The 20,483-nt window shown below is 32.4% G+C and overlaps 1 protein-coding gene across 1 annotated transcript in view; it reads left to right on the top strand.

The window, feature by feature from the left end:
- Nucleotides 1-6,645, top strand: part of LOC139524509 (uncharacterized) — a 62,868-nt gene extending 56,223 nt beyond the window's left edge. Inside the window, exons 33-34 of the mRNA XM_071319329.1 lie at nt 5,099-5,340; nt 6,138-6,645. Of these exons, the coding sequence (XP_071175430.1) occupies nt 5,099-5,340; nt 6,138-6,306 (411 nt within the window). The 3' untranslated portion in view covers nt 6,307-6,645. The remainder of the gene's footprint in view (nt 1-5,098; nt 5,341-6,137) is intronic.
- The last annotated feature ends 13,838 nt before the right edge of the window (nt 6,646-20,483 follow it).

The following is a 20,483-nucleotide window of genomic DNA, read 5'->3' as shown; positions in this document are numbered from 1 at the left end:
TAACCCGAACTCCTGCGTTGTAAAAATTACATGCTTTGCATATTCTTTAGCTTTTATATACTTAGTAGGCAACCCTTTTTGTTGGTTGGTTGTAGCATAATATTCTCATGCACCGACTTTTAAAAGAGACCACCAAAACTCTACTTGTGGATACTCTTATAGTATTAAGCATCCTATCCCATTAATAGGCGCTTGAATACCAGATATTTATTTGGAATAACCCAAGATATATGAGGTTGTGAATGAGGTTTACAGATATAGAGAATAATGCCCCTCCCCCTCCCCCCCCAAAAAAAAGAGAAAAAAGAGAGAGAATATAAAGTAAAGTTGACAAAATAACTCAACTCTGCGTTTTCTGCATACCGAATTAAATATTGATATACGTATATCATGTGGAATGAAATGTTGAACTGGTCCTTATCAAAACTGGTTCAATGATTTTAGCCATGCAAATTATGTTCATTAATAAGCATCGGTATTTTCGTCCACTATTGCAGACTTAGTTAACCTTACATCCTTCTCCTACATTGTGTCAATAATAATTACAACAAGTTATATATATAGCACGCCTTTTACGAATTAACTTATTTAATTCACGAAAAGCGTAGCTTTGAGTTGATTTAATATATTAATGAGTAAGGCGTGTCTATATATGATTTGTAACATTAATTGGCTACAGGGTTAGGGTTTAACCTTTAACACCTGTTAAAGGTTAAACCCTATCCAATAAAACATTTCTGCACTTTTAGATACGTCAATCAAATAGTGGCTTGATACTATAACTGGGAGGGGGAGGACAGGGGTAAGGGAGACAGGGAGAAAGGGGGTAGGAGAAAGGAGAAAGGGGGTGGGAGAAAGGAGAAAGGGGGTAGGAGAAAGGAGAAAGGGGGTAGGAGAAAGGAGAAAAAAATGAAATATCTCTCCTTTTAAATTTTTTTTTAATATTTCAAGAAAAAATATCTCAAAAGGAGATGTTTTATTCTAATGGGAGAAAGGAGAACGGGGGTAGGAGAAAGGAGAAGAGGGGTGGGAGAAGGGAGAAGGTTACCCCCTGTCCTCCCCCTCATAACTGGTTTCAGAAAATTAATGTCAGTTGGATTTGTTTGTACGATACTAAAAGGTACGTTTAAAATTCAAAGAATTGTTGCCGTTTGATTCATACTCCATAGTCATTTATTTTTCTTCCCAAAAATTCTTGAAAAAGGGTGTGTGGTTGGGACAGAAAAAAAGGAAAGGGGGGGGGGGGGGGGGGGGTTAATGCAAAAATTTATTCTATGATTATTTGATTATTTGCAATCAAAACATAAAAAAAGACTTGTAGTTTCAAAGGACGTTGTGATAAAAAGGAAACATACTCCCTAATACCAATTATAAAGGTAAATCAAAATGTTCTTTCGTTCCCCAAAACTGGGGAAGATCGGTTAATTGATTGCGTGTCGAATTCATGTAAGGTCCAGGGACAAATGTTTGAAGCTTGTCCAATACACGAAAATAGAACTTTATGTGGGGGCCCGGGGGGGGGGGTATGTTTCCTATTCTTATAAAAAGATATTCTCATCCCAGATTTTATGAACAGTTCTTTTTATTCTGGTCAAGCAGATGACAAAAAATAAATTCTGAATCCAGATTTTCCCCATACCTAAAAAATTTGAAAGCGTTGAAAAACTAAATAAGATTGATCGCGCTTTTTGCGAAAACAAATTTCCGACAAAAAAACATAGCCCCCATGAAGTTCAAATGGTTGCTCCCTAATTACTACCCCAAGGAGGTGGAGCTAGACTGTGTATTAACAACTTTTGAGATGGTAGTTAATGCACTGGTTTAAGCTCCTCCCATTCTTTGCTTTTCAAACGAGAAGTTCTCTACGGCGGGATTGGAGAGTGAAATAACTATAAAATCATTCAGCTAACGCAATCCTCTAAAAATAACCGAGTTAACTCACCAGAAGATCAAAGGAAAATTTACCATTCATGTTACAATGAAATTTCGTGAAAGAGTTCCGACAAAATTCTAGATTTTTGGAACGAAGCATGCACAAAAAACAGAACCGAATAAATAGCCAAATCATGCAGACGAAGATCAACTTTGTCTAATGGAGTTGAAACCTTAGTTTCTTTATAATTTCAAAATTTATGGATAATTTTAAGGGAGTCGCAGAATACCAACGTCTCTTTCGCCTGAATGATTCCTACGTCCTCAGTTTCATATTTGAGAGATCCATAATACATTCCAATTTAAAAAAAAAAACAAAAAAAAAAAAAAAACCAATATATTTAGATGCTCGGAGACGGATGACATTGTTTTTGATTTTTTTTGGGGTTGGGGAAAACCTATTTTTCTCTCACTACGAATTCAAGTTAATAAAAAATTTAAATCGTTCAAAACGATTATATTGATAAGCATTTTTTTCTATAATGGGCTATCAATAATAAATCTAACCTGTTCTGGTAATAAATTTTTTACTTTGTCAGATTCCAGATAACTCTTTATGTCGGATAACTAATAATGCTGTATATGTTATAAAACTTTATGCTCAGCGCTAGCTTCTCATTACTATTTCCTCATATATTACAAACAAGATAAGATCAAATATAACTAATTTCATCTAATCTACTGCTTAAATAATTTTTATTGTTATCCCATATATCCAAATTATTACAAATAAGCTAAGTTACAATATTTATATTTTTCTGTGTTTCGTTTCAATCAGAAATTTAACAAAATTGATAAACGATTTCATTTGTGTAGTGCAAATTCTAAAGGGGCACATAATTTAAAGTATAAGCATATTTTATAATGCTGAAAAGATAAGAATGGCTAAAAGAATTACAGAACAAAGAAATGCAACCCCCCCCCCCCCCCCCTCGTTGCCCCTAATCTAAACCCTCACTGTGTCAGATAGTTTCGTTGAATATATTTGACTGTTTTTGCCTCCAAAAAGAATATTGGTACATAGTGTTGTTAATATATGTATTTTAAATTACTGACGAGGTGAACACAAAGAAAAATATTGCTTGACTCACGGTAAAGTTTGCTATGTATTCTAACCAAAGTAAAATCGTAAAAAAAATCATTTGTGTTTAACCCATTCAATAATGAAAAAGAACCTCACTAAAAATATGGCCAAATAAACAATTTAACTTCGGACATTTCTGCATCTTATGGTATCTATTTTATAAAAATCACTCATAGACTTACTTGGTAATATTTTTTTGAAAAGTACCGATTTTAGTTGAAATGATCGGACATTTTTTGAGTGGGAACTCACTTTTGTCCTATGACTGTAAGCGTCATATATATCTTGAATTAATATTGAAAACGGACTAAAATTCTTTAGTTGTATTAATATTGATATAAAATATCTCCATAATTCGCCATCTATAATAATTATTTTTAAAAATGTTTATTTGGCATGCCATACTCGATAAAAGTGCGGACGTGAAAGAAAGCACTCTTCTCGGTTTACGATACACTTACGATGATACACACGACGTAACTTGCGATCAACTTAGTAGTTCTTTACGATGCCTTTGTGAAACACACGTAACGGGAACGTAGAACCACACGTAAACCGATCGTAAACTGATACGATCATCGTAAGTTAAGAAGGCTTTGTGAAACGGTGGCCTGAAGTATTTAACGAAGGTTGATACTTTATGTGTTGCTTTAAAATGTGTTTGCACCATTACTTATAATTGTTCCTGTGCTTAACATAAATAAGTGTAATCGGGTCCTTTCCAACCTGTCTAGTTCCATCTCGATTGGGTAATAGATGCTAGGTTAGGGACAGGGCCCTTCTTATTGAGCTTAATACATGATATATGATATATGTATAGCCATTTTTCAAGTATACCCCAAACATTGGTTTGACAGCCCCGCCCCTTATTTTTTTTTTTATCTTTTCGTTTTTGTTTTTTATCTTTTCGTTTTTGTTTTTTTTGGTTGTTTTTTTAATTTTTGATTTTTGATGTTTTGTTTTTTATTTATTTCATTTTATTTATTCATTTCAGCCTGAAATCAAATTTGATTGTCTCTCTTTTCAACAATTGTCTTTTTTTTATTCAATGTTGGCCCAGACATAGGGTTAGGATTTTATATCTTGAATAAAATTGAGAATGGAAATGGGGAATATGTCAAAGAGACAAAACAACAAATGCATATCTATTGCAATAGCATCCCTTCGAAAGGGCAATGATAAAGTGTAAATTTTGCAGCAAGAACGATATTTCATATTAATAATTTGTTTGTAGAAAGCAAAACATAAGAGCTTCCAGTTTATTTTTTAAGACGGATATAGTAGTATCTTTAATTTCTTTGTCCATTTAGTACACTTGTACATGTACGATTTCCGGTTATCAAGAAGAGACCTTCCTAAATATATGTGATTTCACATACTGGATTCCTGTTTCTGCAATTGAAAAAAAACCGAAATGTGATTTTAAATATTGTTATTCCAATTGAAAAATTTCTATCTTATACAATAGTTGCATTATTGACAGAGTTGTTCTAGACTTTTATCTACAGCAATTGTTAGCTTCTTAACACCAAGACTGTCATTTAATATCCCTTTCGTGCAGATACCTTTGATTCTGCTCTTAATGTACTAGGATTGCCAGTGTTCCTAACCAAAGGTCGGTGGGTTCTTTCTGTACACTCCAGTTTCCTCCATGAAAAAATCCGACCTTCACGACATAGCCAAAAAGCTAGAAGTGGCGTGTAACACAACCCCAAAAATTCAAACAATCAATCAATCTTTAAACAATAAAATTATTCGTTGATAATATTTTATTTAATTTCTGGTTGCACATTCAACGGGTGGTTATTTGCACTTCACATCAAATCTTATGTATACAATCGGCCATATTATATAAGCAACATGTTCAATATCCTCATAGATCTAAAAAAAAAAAAAAAAAAAAAAAAAAAAAAAAATGTGATATGATTGCCTATCAGAAAACTCTTCACAATAGTTGTTTCTATTTTTTTTACTATTATTATACCTTTTTTTTGTTTTTCACTGAAACCAATGTATGATGCGGGCCCTTTTATTTCTGAAATTTGTTTATTAAAATGATTTTACTTAATTATGATATAACAGCTTGGTCAACTTTCCTACAAACAAGGCCGTGTAGATGAAGCCTTGGCCTATTGTCTACATGATCTGAAGGTTACGAGAAGTGAGGTCGGTACCAATCATCCACGCACTGCCATTGTCCTTAATGAAATTGGACTTATTTACGACGACAAGAATGACGTCATGGCACCACAGCTTTATGAAGCCGCTTTATCAATTTTCCTTGAAACGTACGGCAAGAATTTCCTCGGAACTGGAACAATACGGTATGCAATGAATTTATAATATTATTGTACACTGTCCAAAAATTGTTGATAGTATACAATCTTTTATATTATATACTGTGTTCTTATAATATTGATATGAGGTAACAGATGGCATTCCTATTTTTATACGTCTCTGGTTGTATTTTCGGATTAAATTATTATACAATTTTTAGAACTGGAATTAGGTATGCACGAATAGAACTTATGAAACGTATGTACATATACTTTTTCCTCAAGAAAATTCTATAATTTGTCCAAATTAAGAAGTTTACTTTTTTTAATTGTTTGCCCGCCGACATGTTTTCCGTATGCAGCATGACCTTTCTCGTAATATTTCGGTGATCGCAAAACGTAAGTGCGAATGAAGTCAAACGTAAACATCGCTCTGTCATCAAGATAAACTATATCTTTTTTGAACCTGTCGTACACGTGGTTACCTGAATATGCTTCTTTGTTGATTGTTCACACACTGGTGACAACTGTTAAACTTCGACTTCAAAACACGACAATTAATTAGCTACCATATTTTCACAACACTGACCGATTGAAATATTTTTGACAATTATACGCAATTTAAGCGAAAAAAACCCGATATATGCACAGAAGACTAAGTTTATCATATATGTATGCATTGGTTTAAGAAACCGGCCACTCGTTTCATATGATTTTAAGATATGCTAGAATTTGTTATCAATGTATTTTGACTGAAGAGTGTGACTATTAGTTAATCTTACAATTTGTACTGAAATTTGACAATAGAAATATTAATTGATTATGTTTCCAACTTTTTGTTTTAGGTACAATTTAGGAGCGTTATATTTTGGGACAAACCACTTTGCTAAATCCAAATACCAGTTTACCGAGTCCTACAGGGTATATGTGTTATTTCTAGGAGAGGAGCACCCCGAGACAAAAGCCGTAAAGCAGGCGCTGGACGCTGTTTCCAGTATGGCACCAGACGAATAGAGAGAACCTACTTGTGTGATTTTGTAGATTATAATACTCTGCATTATTTATTAGCGATATCTGTCATTATATTCTACGAACAAAAAAAAATCTTAGTCATGAACAATCCAGTACATTATTCGTTAGATAAGAACAAGCATCTGAAGAAAATTGATCTTAAAAAAAGTAAATGTCAGTCCATGGTACACATTAAACAAACAGCAGCAATCACAAATTTCCAGGAATCCTTTTTTACAAATCTTATTATACCTGTATAAACTTTTATTTAATTTAATAGACAAGTTACATATGAGTTTATATTAGTTTTTTCTTTCATTGTAGTTCAAGTCTAAAACACTACTACTTCATATGATAATTATCGCCTCTTTTTTATTTTAAATTTAGCATCTGGTATACATGAACATTATAAGCAAAATATGGATTCCACAACTGCAACAAGTGTATTCCGACATTTCTCCACTCGAGACAGTTAAATTTTAATATTTAAAGCGGGAGGCTTGCCGAGCTTTTTAAATAATTAAAATTTAACTGTTGAGAGTGGAGAAATATCGTAATACACGAGTAACAGTGATTGAATCTGTTTCTCTTATGATTTTCATCCTTCCTTTTCAAAGATTTGAGGAAAGTTGTGTACTTTTGATGTGACGTCATCAGGCATGGTCGCTGATGGTCAACCAATCCTTTGCCGAGAACCGATTTTTCACTAGTGAGGATAAATATTTTCTCACACCGGTCAGGCAATGTGAAAATAAGACAAACTTTAGAGAAATATTAAAACACCATGCAGTTACATATTATTGTTTATTCTAATGAATGTGAATAATGAAAGTAATTGTGCAAACAGAAAGAGTTTGTGATATAGATATAACTATACACACTTTGATATTGAATGCATATGTCTTCATATTATATAATTATTAGTTACTTTATAGTATTAAATATGTATATCTTAAGTTTTGTATCATACTTATTTATTCTGAGCCGAGTTGTGACGTATAGAAACTTTTTGATAATGCTCATTTAATAAAGCTGTCCATGCATCTGAACGTGGACATTTCGGGCTCTTTTAAGCCATAAACAAATACACAGTCGTTTTGTCGCCTTGATTTACCGTAGAAACAAATTATATTTGTTCACGTAGAGAAGACAGACATTTCTTATTTTTTGAGTCATCTCTAAATGCGGACGTAGTTTGAACATTTACACAAATCCGGGTTACAAACTAAAAGCGAAGGAAATACATCAACTATAAATGGAAAACAACAGAAACACTGAAGTGCAACAAAAACAAACGCAAATGCAACATACATAGAAACGAACTATTTAATAACCATCTTCATTATCCGCTAGGGCTACTTTACATTAGAGCTATTCTTTTTACTGGCTGTTATTTTTTACTAAAATGTTTGAGAGACTATGCACTCGACAGGAGATGCATAAATACATTTTCTACATAATGTAATGTGATGTAGCTCTTTTTCCATCTTTTCAAACCAGTAAGATCTAAACCATAATCTAATGAAAATAGGAAATTCTTTTGAATCCATTTTTCTAATAAGGGAATTGATGTTATCAACATCAGCAACGTGTTTCATCACAAGGAGGTAACATATAAAATTCCACTTTATTTTCAAAATCAGTCTGTTTTTATTTTATCCTGCAGTTACACGGTCACCAAAACCATTGTACATAACAAATGTATCTATTGACAAGCAACGCAGGACCTTGATTAAGAAGAATACATTAAATTCCTCCGACATGGGACTGTTCCTACTCACCTTTAATTTACCGCTCCTTTGACCATGTCATTACTGTGGATTTATACATAATTCATTAATTGAACATGAAAGGTGATAATTCATCATCCTAGGGTCAAAGAACCACAACACAGCAATTGGAACTTATCTTCAAAATATCTATTGATTCCATTGAGGAATATGCCAGAACATGGGCTAAACGAGAAGAAGTTGAAATGGACTCTTTGTCAGAATGGTTAAAAGCTATCAGGTCTCTCATAAAACATCGAGTCCAAAAGTTGAAATTCCGTAAATGAACGACCAAAGCCCATATTCAGAGACAAAGAAGCTGTTAAATTTATATTATATCGTCACCATTAATATGTTGTTTCTGCAGACATAGCTTCAAATGATATTGTTGTTGTATGTAAATTGTAAACTACCACGAGTGTTTTGTAAAAAATAAGGAATGAATGAGCACTCATGTAAATCCTATACAGGTTTTTTTCTTATCTGGAATTGGTTTTGTTCTCTCCTGAAGGATTTTTGTTCTCACTTGATCTTTTTCTGTATACAAATATTGACGCATGAGCTGTTCCAATATGATAGTAAGATACTTGCTTAAGTGGTGCTTCCTTTCACGGATACATGATACAAAATATGCAGCGACTACTGGTCGGACATAACATTATTTAGTGTCTCATTTTGCTATATGTGGTTTTAGATCCCATTTGATAAGGGATTCACCGTTTTTAAATTTCCGCAAATTCGTTATTGGTTTATTTTGCTTTTTTAAAACGGTATTAAAGAATACTTTTGAATAGTTTAACAAAGACAAATCATCAGATCAAAGAAAACAAAAACTGAAGGAATCGACATGAACTCAAAAGGATCAAGACCGGGTACGTTGACAGGATAAGCGTCTCTTGCTTTAAAAGTATCACCCACAATTCGAATCAACAATCAGTCAAATTTTAAATGTCATTAAAATCGGACACATTACGGAGTTAAATGATATATAGACGACTATAATTTTGAAATCTAAGATAAAGCGACCAAGATCATAATTATTTTAGGATAATCAATTGAATCACCAGTAATATTTGAAAGCTTGAAAAAAGAAAACACAAATTCTTCGAAATGTTTATCACCACCTAGAGTCATTTACCATGTTACTACCTAGGATAATGATAGACTTTTAGTACTCTCACATTTATTAGTTATATTACATAATTTATACATTTTTACATAACAGAACTAAGCATAATATATAAATGTATATATATATATAACGTCACGGCACCCAAATTGCACCTATTTAGCAAAATAGCAGCGGAAATCTTTTTTGCACGTCTTTTAACACAGGTTACAATAGTTAGAAGAAAAAAAAATTCTATTTTATTCTACTCTATACACAAAACGTTCACATTATTCAACAGATAAAGTATTTACTGAAAAATCAAACGTATGCGACGTCATCAAAATGTCATCTTTTTGGAATGAGCCAATACAATATGTTACAAGTATACATTTCTTATCAAATGAAAAGTAAGCATGGACCAACATTCAATTGTTCAAAATATTTGAAGAAATTTTCTAGTATTTCTATTTAAAATCTAATAGAACTTTTTAATGTATTAATTAGCGTGTTTTAGCAATGATTTGTATAGTGAGACCTATACAAATCTTTGGTTTAAGTTATATTCTTAGACATTAATATAATGTTAATGAAGTGTGTATCCGGTTATCTGATCCACGCCTGTTAATTGTTTCTAATTTAAAATTTATATAAATAAATGTAATATATACAGTGGCGGATCCAGGGAGGGGGGTCCGGGGGTTGAAACCCCCCTTTTTGGCCGATCAATGAATTTGAATTGGAGCATTTAGTTGAAACCCCCTTTTAAAATGGCTGGATCCGCTCCTGATATAGATCAATATAGATTGAGGCCAGCTGTAAGAATTTAAAATTTAAAAAAGAATCTTTAAATTGCAGGTTTGTATTATTGACAAAAAGTCACCACTTAATATGAAGAAATCAATTTAGTTGGAAGAAAAATTATGGAACTGAATTTTTAGTGTCGTTCGTTTTATTTTTCTGTTGATAAATTCAAATGCTGTTTTTTATCGGTATTGATTATTCTGCATATTTTTTTTTATAAAACCTCTTTGTATGTTTGTTGTTATTAATACTATTAAATTGATAAATTCATTTGTGGCAATTGTGATAAAACAGTCGTAATGCTGCATTTTCAATGTTACACTTAACACCTAATTCAAATAATTTTCTTGCGGAGTATGTGTCAAAAATCAGCTGAGTAGCTATGCCAACAAGTATCAGAGGAAATGTGTATCCATGTTTTCCACATTCTAAACTTGTTTGTTGTAACTGATATAAAGCATGTGTACATGCAGTACGATCATGTAGATGATAATAACACAGGCATTGAAGGAAATGTGCAAATGGTATTGGAGGTATTTCTAAAGGATTTTCTGTTACATCCAGTTCAAGTTCTGGTGGAATAAATGGTGATCTAGTAGTAAATGTAATCCACCGTACAATCAGCTTTTTAGCGACTGTCCGAAGTCTTCTTTTTTGCTTTGTCAATTTCAGCATATATTCTTGTTCCTGATTCGGAATTAATCTGTGAAAATGTGATGAAATTGTAATTTTTTCATGTATGCATTTCCACAAAGAATAATTTATTATTTTTAACGAGGTTAAGAAATGTTTATGAACATAGAAAAAAGACGCTAATTTCATCCATCCAGATAAAGCATCTGATTGTAATCCTGTAACTAGATGACAAAGGTCATCTTTGTATTTGTAATATAGTTGTTTGTTGTTTGCGTTGCATTGTATTTGCTTTGTCTGGTGAAAATTGGTACATGCACGTACAAAATGTAGAGTTAATATACCTGCAGATAAACAACCTCTGGAATAATGAAGTAAATGATGCAGTACAGTTTTAAACTGACATTTTAAGATAATCTTTTCGAGTGGGCTTATTATTTCTATCATTTCTTTAATATATTCATTGCACGATGCGAGGTTGATTAGTCTAGGAAAATTATATAAAGACTCGGATACCGCAGAACAGTGAGTCCCGTGTTGGTATATAGCTTTTAAGACCCCGATCAATTTAGTTTTGCCGACAGAACTGAACCGTAAAAAAAACAAGTTGTTATCTGAAATAAAATAATGTAGTAAGGTTGAATATTGTATACAGTAGAGAAGTCTTTGTAGACATGCCTTAAAACATAAAATAATAGTATCAGGTCTCCAGGCTGACGACTTTGATTCTTCTAACAGCCAAAACAGCATTGTCTTTAAAAAGTATGAGCAAAGTAAGCCTTTCAAATCTTCTTGCTGTTCAACCATATCTTTGAGTACTATTTTTAATAAACCATAACATAATAACTGAGTATGGTTGAAAGAAAATGTCAAGAATTTTTCAGCCACCGAAAATGATATTCGCCTTTGTACATTTTCGTTAACTGACCCTTTAGGTCCAACTGGAACAAATAAAACACCACAGGCGATTATTTTTGATATAGTTTCCGATGGAGGCCATGTTCCACGTGATCTAGTAACCCAACGGTGTGCTGGGGATATCCACTTAGCACATTTAAAAGCCCATGCAATATCAATCTCATCATTAGGGTCAGAAAAACATGGCCCATGTAATTTGAAATCTTTGGTTTCTATTTCTAACTTGGATTGTTGACAGAATTTAAGGGAAGACGTTTTGAATAATTCACTTGAAAAAAGAACTTTACCAAAACGATCAATCTCCAACAAATCTTGCATTGATGGAGAGAAAAAATCTTCATTATCTAAAACAACAAAACGTAGCTTTGTGAAACATGGAGCTGTGTCATCTGTATCCATAACAAAACGAGGATCCCTTTTATCAATGACATCTTTATCAGATTCATAAACTTGAAAAACAGGATCAATAGTCATCAAGTCAAGATCACTGCCTTTTAGATAAAGCCCTTCACCTTTGCTTCCACTTGTTATAACATCGTTCATTTCTAAGTCAGAAATTGTTATTGCAACTCGTCTAAGTCTAATAGTCTCCTCGGATCCAATCTTCTGGCACAAGTATGTGTAAAGATGCAATGATTTAATTTCATCGTGTGCCATTTTCCAAGTTGAGCGAAGATATCTATGAAAAAAATGAACATACATGAGATAATAAAAGGGATACAATTTATTAACGATAGTAAATCACTTTTCTTTCATGAATGATAGTAAAACTTAAAACCAACAGATTTGTTCGCTAATCTGGCTTAAAAGTGCCAAGTGAGCTCTTCTCATCACTTGGCGTCCGGCGTCGTCCGTTAAGTTTTACAAAAATCTACTCCTCTAAATCTACTGGACCAAATAAAACCAAACTTCATGTTGGGTAAAATGCAGTTTTTTGGCTTGTATCTCTGAAACTATAGGATTTTGAGTTAATCTGAAAAAGGTGTCAGAATGTTTATCAGGTCAAGATCTATCTGCCCTGAAATTTTCAGATGCATCAGACAACACGTTGTTGGGTTGCTGCCTCTGAATTGGTCATTTAAAGGAAATTTTGCAGTTTTTGGTTATTATCATGAATATTAAAATGTATAGAGATAACTGTAAACAACAAAATTGTTCAACAAAGTAAGATCTACTAATAAGTCAACATGACGAAACTGGTCAATTGAACCAATAAGGAGTAAGTACCCTTTATAGTAATTTTTTCATAACTTTTCGTACATTTTTGAAATCTTCTACAGCAAGAGTGCACACGCTGTAATGATAATATTCAAGTTGTAAGATTTGCTAACAATCTACCTTGAAACATATTGTTTTTGCATTTGCTAACACTCTTCGTCCTTGAAACATTAAATACATTCTTATCTTTGTCCTAGAGGATAATTTATTTTTTAATTACACGTATGGCATATTGCTTATAATTGCAATCACATGGCCTCTAAAGTCAGTTCAGTTTTGTTTTCCTGGTGATTTTTTTTTTTGTTTTTCTCTCATTTCATACATATCTTTTTCCTTGTCTTAGAAATCGCCATGTCTAAAAATGAAAAATACGAACAGACAAAATGCAGTACACAAGACACAACATATAAAACTAAAGACTAAGTAACACGAATCCCACCGAAAACTAGGGGTGGTCTCAGGGGCTACGGGAGAGTAAAAAGATCCTGCTACTCATGTAGCACACGTCGTGTTGCTCATGTTATTAAAAACCCGGTAAATAGTTAATTTGGTAGGTCAAACTCTTGGAAAGGGAAGCGGATGGTAGTGACGACATAATGAACATATCCGTTATCATCTTTGAAACGGTTATTCCATAACGGTCAACCAACTCGTGGTGGCGTCCGTAAAATTTACAAAAGGTTGATTTCAACTTTACCATTTGGAATTCTTGGTTTAATAGCTTCCCGGTGAGCAGCAACCCTATAACAAGGAAATCGTGATAGGAAATAAAAGCCCGGGAATATCGGATCAATTGGGAGATAAATACTGCGTATGCAGGCGCTGCTGGAATGTTGCTACATAGAAAAATTCACAATTGGAAAACTGCAATCATCTCTTTTGCCGTGAAGTTTTTTTTTAACCAACCCTCACTTTCAATTTCTAGATGTAAGTCAAGATATGAGGCAGGCTTAACTGTATCCTTTATCGCTAGTTTGATGAGATAGATTCGTTCAACATAGTCACCAAATTTTGTATTATTTAGTGAGAGAACATCATCTATATAGCGGAAAGTAGAGTTTAAGGATATTGCTAACTTCTTATCTATCTTCCTAAGAACTTCCTGTATGAAGTTAGCCTCATAATAATAAAGAAACAAGTCGACAAGAAGAGGGCACAATTAGTGCTATTTGGAATGCCGAGAGTCTGTGATGATGAAGACCCAAGAGAAGGGAGGGATTGTACAGAATTTAAGAATCAACTTAAACTCTTAAGAAATTTGTTGCAAATATATGTTAACAGATGAAATCTCCTGTGCATCTATACTATTAAACGAGAAGACCTCATTTTGTTTGTCGCTTCTCTTCTTTCCGCAATAAATTAATCAACACGCCTCTGTGTCCTATAGGTACAGTACATAGCTGCATTTGTCATCCATTCATATGACTATTCAGATTGAGTTATTTTGGGAGAAAAACGAGAAAAAAGTCATCCGGATATTGTCCCGTCATTGGACGAAATTTTAAGTCAGATCTATACTATTAAACGAGAAGACCTCATTTTGTGTGTCGCTTCTCTTCTTTCCACAATAAATTAATCAACACGCCTCTGTGTCCTATAGGTACAGTACATAGCTGCATTTGTCATCCATTCATATGACTATTCAGATTGAGTTATTTTGGGAGAAAAACGAGAAAAAAGTCATCCGGATATTGTCCCGTCATTTGACGAAATTTTAAGTCAGATTAGACTTCCGGTTTGCGTTTTTCTGTATACTTTGAACGAATAAAGTGTATTTTCAGAATTCTATCTGCTATCATTTTCAAGTTTACTATCCACGGCGGTCACAGAGTTTATTAAGGGTCTGTATACTATATCTATGACCACCAAGGATCGATTAGAAAACTTAGAATTGAAAGTAAATACACTTTATTTATATAGTAATGAACTCGGTAATGAATGTTCATAATATACAGATAAGCGCTAAAATTATTCTCATGTGAACTTTTGATACCTTTTCTAACTTTTGATACCTTTTCAGAAATTCTACAGTCATTAAATCTTTTACAAAATTCATTGATTACAAAAAAAAAAGAAGATGTGGTATGATTGCCATGTTGACAACTCTCCACAAGAGACCAAAATGACACGGAAATTAACAACTATAGGTCACCGTACGGCCTTCAACAACGAGCAAAGCCCACACCGCATACTCAGCTTTAAAAGGCCCCGAAATAACAATGTAAAACAATTCAAACGAGAAAACTAGCGGCCTTATTTATGTCCAAAAAATGAACGAAAAGTATGTAACACATAAACAAACGACAACCACTGAATTACAGGCTCCTTACTTAAATGTTCATAACATACTAAATGTATGTTCATTATTGAAATTGATAGAAAACCAAAAATTGGGAATTTTGGAAATAAAGGAGGAGGGATAAAAAAAAAACATTTTCCTGTCCCCAATAACCTTTTTGCTGAAATTCTCCAGTCATTCAATATTTTACAAAATTCTTCCAACAACACTTTTATTACATACTTTAAACTAAGCTCTGAATGCCCGCGATTTCGCGGGTGTTTTCTAGTATCTTTAGAACTAGCAAACAATTGAGTATATCTTTTCACCTGACTTATTTACAAAGACTTGACCATAGGTGTTGCTGTTTACTTTTACCTGTATTTCAACCAGATTGTAAAGTTTACAATACAAATGAGACATTTAAATGGACCAGTTAGTATTGTTTGAGTTGATGAATAGATTATCGCTCATAGAGACTATCTGGTTGCCGGTCCATCACTTGTTCAATTGTTACTATTGTAGTGAAACTACATATATCTTTTAAAAAGTATCCTTGTGGCATTCAGGATTCAATTCTTGTCTTTGTTAAATAATAAAACATGCAAACAGTAAAAATTAGCAGAAATGGTATGAATAAAGCTACGTGAGTTTTGATTTTTATTAAAAACTGCAAATATTTTTTTTAAATTCATCTACTAATGTTTTTCGTTTGAGAATCCTTAAACATGTGAAGGAAATAAATATTGTTATTACAGTCTTTGTGACTCATTGGAATGAATGTATTCCTTGAAGTAATTGACCATACAATTGACATTGAAACACAAAATTAAGAAGGAAAAAAATGATATTTTTATTTATTGTTATTTTAAACATTAGGGGTTATTTTAATAACAAGTCAGATAAAGATTTTTTTTAGTTTTTAGTTGCTTGTCATATAATGCATGTAGTATTTCCTCTTAATGTTTCAATAGCGAAGTACTAGGAGTTTTGGGGTTTCCTTTATTTTGTTGAAAAGACTTCTTTATTTTAGACTTTTAATAATTTGGATAAATGTTTTACATTGTTATCAATCAAATATGAGAATTTGAGTCAAATCAGTGAACATGTATTTGACAGCTAATGCTACTTTATAGAACTGTATAAAAGAGTAAAACAACAAAAATACCAAACTCCGAGTAAACCCAAAAGTGAGTATATTTTCAAATGGCACAATCAGAAGCCCAAACACTTCAAACGAATTGGTAATACTGTCATACTCCTGACTTGGTACAGGCATTTTCTGTATGTATATTGGAATGAATTGAAGTATTACGAGTTCTAAAGTTCAACCATATTTTAATAATCTTGTCTGTGGGGTCAAGTAACACAAAAATTTCATTCTTTTTATATAGAAAAAAACATACTGAGGTATAATAAATGTCATATAATATTGTACATAAACAAATAAAAGGCGTGTCTTTTGAAGTCCTCTGAAATAAACCTCACCTATCTGTCATCGCTGAGATGGCTAAAACATGTGTCTTACTTATGCTTACAGTTGAACTTTGATTATTAAAGGTAATGATCCCAGGGAAGATTTTTCCGTAAGATAGTAAAAACTACCAGTTTGCTTAAAAATGTCCTTCTTCGTTTGAAAAAATAAATTGACATAAACACATAAATTAAGACAAGAAATCTTAAATATATAATGCCTTTAATAAAAGCCTGATATAAAGGTTAAAAAATGTTTCTTTTTTTGGTTAATTTTATACAGCAATAATTCAATTTTTGATGTAACGCGTCTTCTTATTGGCTGAAAGTCGTTCGTCTATCCGCTCAGAAATATATAATTTTGTCATGTGACCACGTCATCAACATCTTTTCTTTTCATATGATTTTTATTTAGAATTGGAATTAATAATTAAATTATAACTAATAATTGTAAACATAAATTTATGTCTATTCGAGAAAAAAAAAACACCTCACAAATGTGTCACTTGAATCAAATGAGAACTGATGAATAATACACTAAAATATGAAACAGAGTATTTTGATTATGGAAAGAAGTACACTATAAATGTACCCATGCAAGAAAAAAGTAGTCATTATTCAGTATAACGTGGATGACGAGTATAAACTGATTGTTTGACAGCAATCAATTATTTCTGCATGCTAACATCTTGTGTATTAACATACATATTTTTTTTCATTTTCCAATGTGTGACAGCAACTAAGGAATCCCTTAATATATTCAACCCCGAGTTACAATATAAATGAAGTAAGGGCATACGATACAGTTTCAGGAAAGGCTTTTTATAACTTATTTTAACATAATCTTAAAAAGAGTATATGGGCCTGTTTTTTCTAAATTGACTTTTTTTTAGGGGGGGGGGGGGTGGATAGAAAAACAAAGGGTTTGAGGTTTTCTTGCATGACACAAAATCAGTATATGAACAGCAAAAACAAAGAAAACACTAAAAAAGCAAAGAAACATTTTGTTCACCAATTTTTATGAACAGATCACCGATTAATTGTGTGTATCCACATGTTTGTCAAACATTTACCGTGGGATCATAATTGTATCGTTTGCACCTTTATAAAAATAGATATATGAATGAAGGATACGTATTGCACCTAGATAGTTGAATAAAGTTAAATTGTCCTATCTAATCTTCCTTCCCTATGCATATATCACCCTGCTCAGACGCTCCGTATTTATCTTTAATATCACGGCTTTGAGACGAGAACAGGCATTATAAGCGAGTCACAATGTTTGAAGAGAAGTTATCAGCGACGTCACAATGTGTGAAGAGACACTATCAAGCTTTCTTTCGAGAAGCCTAAAACTGTGGGAGGGCGAAAGACCATTAGTAGAACGATAAACAGATAATCGGATTTTCTTCGTATCAATATCGTAAACTATCAGCGGCTCGACACAATCTTATCTCGTTTGCTGCACTCGGTTGCCGTAAAAGGTTCACATCGTAACTCGCGGCTGATATTTTACGATATCAATGTGTAGAAAACCCGATAATCTAAATTTTCTTAGCACAAAATGATGCTTCTGAAAGTTATTTGTTTAAACAACAATTAAGCTTTTATCATAAGTATTGTCTAAATTAAATTAAAAAAGTAGTTGCTTTCTTTTTATAGAAATGCTGCTAAACAGTCTTAAACGGGTATAAGAATATTTGTTGTTTTCAGTGTGAACAGATAAAAATCAACAATTTTGACATTAACAAAGATCTTTAGAGGACACCTTCGATGATATGTGACTCATCATTTTTTTTGTGTTGCTTTTATGTTCCAATTATGAAACGCTATGCCATAGGACAGATACTGTGAAAAAATCAATTATTTTTTTCATTATGGCCAAATACAAGGTCATATGGCAATCATGATGATATGCACAACACAGCCTTAATTGTATTGATAAACAATTTGATCCCTCACATCAAATATTGAAAACCACGGTCAAGAGATAAATCTGTATTCAGTATAACAACCACAGGTATAAGAAACACAACTTAAAAAACATATTGTATAACTTAAAACATATTGTATGGCACTTTTTTGTCTAAAGGGAGAAAGAATTATACAAATTAAAATAATTAAAAATGTAAACTATATGTCTGTTGCATTCATATGTTAAACTGAGATAAAGTCGGTAAAATATACGACATTAAACAATCTGTATGATAAACATGCAATGAATGAATACGGCGTAATACGAAAAGGATCCAACGGGTCCACTCCGTGGTACTAAACGTTCGTATTTAAAATCTGTGAATACGGACGTTTTACGGACCTATTTTACCTGTGTAAGTGAAGCATAGCATATATTGTGGATTCATATATTTTCATTGGTACTAAATTTCGTGGATGAAAGAAAACTTGGATGTTCGTTCGTGGATATATAATTCCTTGGTTTTGCCAAAGTCTGCATTCAAACATTTAGAATATTTGTTGTTCGTTGGACATTTAATATATATTTTTTTAACATTGTCATTAAGCGGGAGGTTTGGCATGCCATTAAACCAGGTTCAACCAACCATTTTTTCTTAAAACGTCCTGTGCCAAGTCAGAAATATGCCTTTATTCCATGGTTAAAAATGCACCCACGAAATTCAAGATAATTCGTATCAAACGCCACAGTACGTAATTTTTATCAAAAAGTAACCGAGCAATCATATCTGTATTATATACCCTTAAATAAATATATAAAAGTTTGATTTCAATTGCAACAAGAAAGATGAAATAAAGTTGAATTGTCAGGAATTTAATAAAATACAAAGGAACAAAAATATACATCTTTTTTAATTTTACTGAGATAAATTGATGCTATTGAAATGTTTCGGCATATAATATTGTAACACAATTTTTCTAGAACATTCAATGCAATAAAAAAAGAACATACCTATCTTGAAAAACAGATGACTTTATCTGTTGTGTTTCTTATGCTTGTAATTATTCCTTAATTATTCAACAGGTAACTTTTCTTGGGTTGTTAAAGCGTAAAACAATATCTTCCTTTTGCAATAAAGATTAAAAACCCAGTTTCTTCTAAAATATTTCCTGTTTCATATCTGACAATACAAAATATATATAACGAAGAATAATTTAATTCTAAGAACCTTGAAAATGTTATGGCAATTGCATGTCTATGTGCTTTAAAGGAAGGACCGATTTGAAACGACTGGATTGATCCGTTTAGGTCGCAGGATTTCGGGAAAAGCCAGTTAAATCTTCGATAATTCGGAATTTATAGGTAGCAATATACAGTCAAGCAAAGGAATTTAAAAAAAAGTCCATCATAAACTTTACCATCCCCTCTTTGTTGCTTTCTCACAAACTAAGCTTACTAGCTGTTTGTGTCATATATGTGCATAAATTATGTATGTAATCACGAGTTCCATAGATTTGATTTCCATCAAAATCGTGAGATTTTATTTTGGTGTACCTATGGCAACAATCGATATTTATTTATTATAACATATAAAAAGGGATGTGAGATTTGTTTAAAGTAGACAGTCATAAATTCAATCTCTTGAAATGATACTTCTAAAAGTGATACATATGTACACTCAACGTCATCTCAGTGGTTGCAAAGCAACTTTTCTAAATAAATTTTATTTTGAACCAGTAGCCACAGCTTCTACTGTAACAATAAAGTACATTACCTTTTGATGTGCATGTGTTAAAACTAAAGTACATTACCTTTTGATGTGCATGTGTTAAAACTAAAGTACATTACCTTTTGTTGTGCATGTGTTAAAACTAAAGTACATTAAATTTTGATGTGCATGTGTTAAAACTAAAGTACATTACCTTTTGATGTGCATGTGTTAAAACTAAAGTACATTAAATTTTGATGTGCATGTGTTAAAACTTAAGTACATTACCTTTTGGTGTGCATGTGTTAAAACTAAAGTATATTACCTTTTCATGTGCATGTGCTAAAACTAAAGTG

This window comes from Mytilus edulis, chromosome 5 (assembly GCF_963676685.1).
Source record: "Mytilus edulis chromosome 5, xbMytEdul2.2, whole genome shotgun sequence".
Lineage (NCBI taxonomy): Eukaryota > Metazoa > Mollusca > Bivalvia > Mytilida > Mytilidae > Mytilus > Mytilus edulis.
The sequence above is the reverse complement of the archived record's forward strand: the minus strand, read 5'-3'. Positions and strand labels throughout refer to the sequence as shown.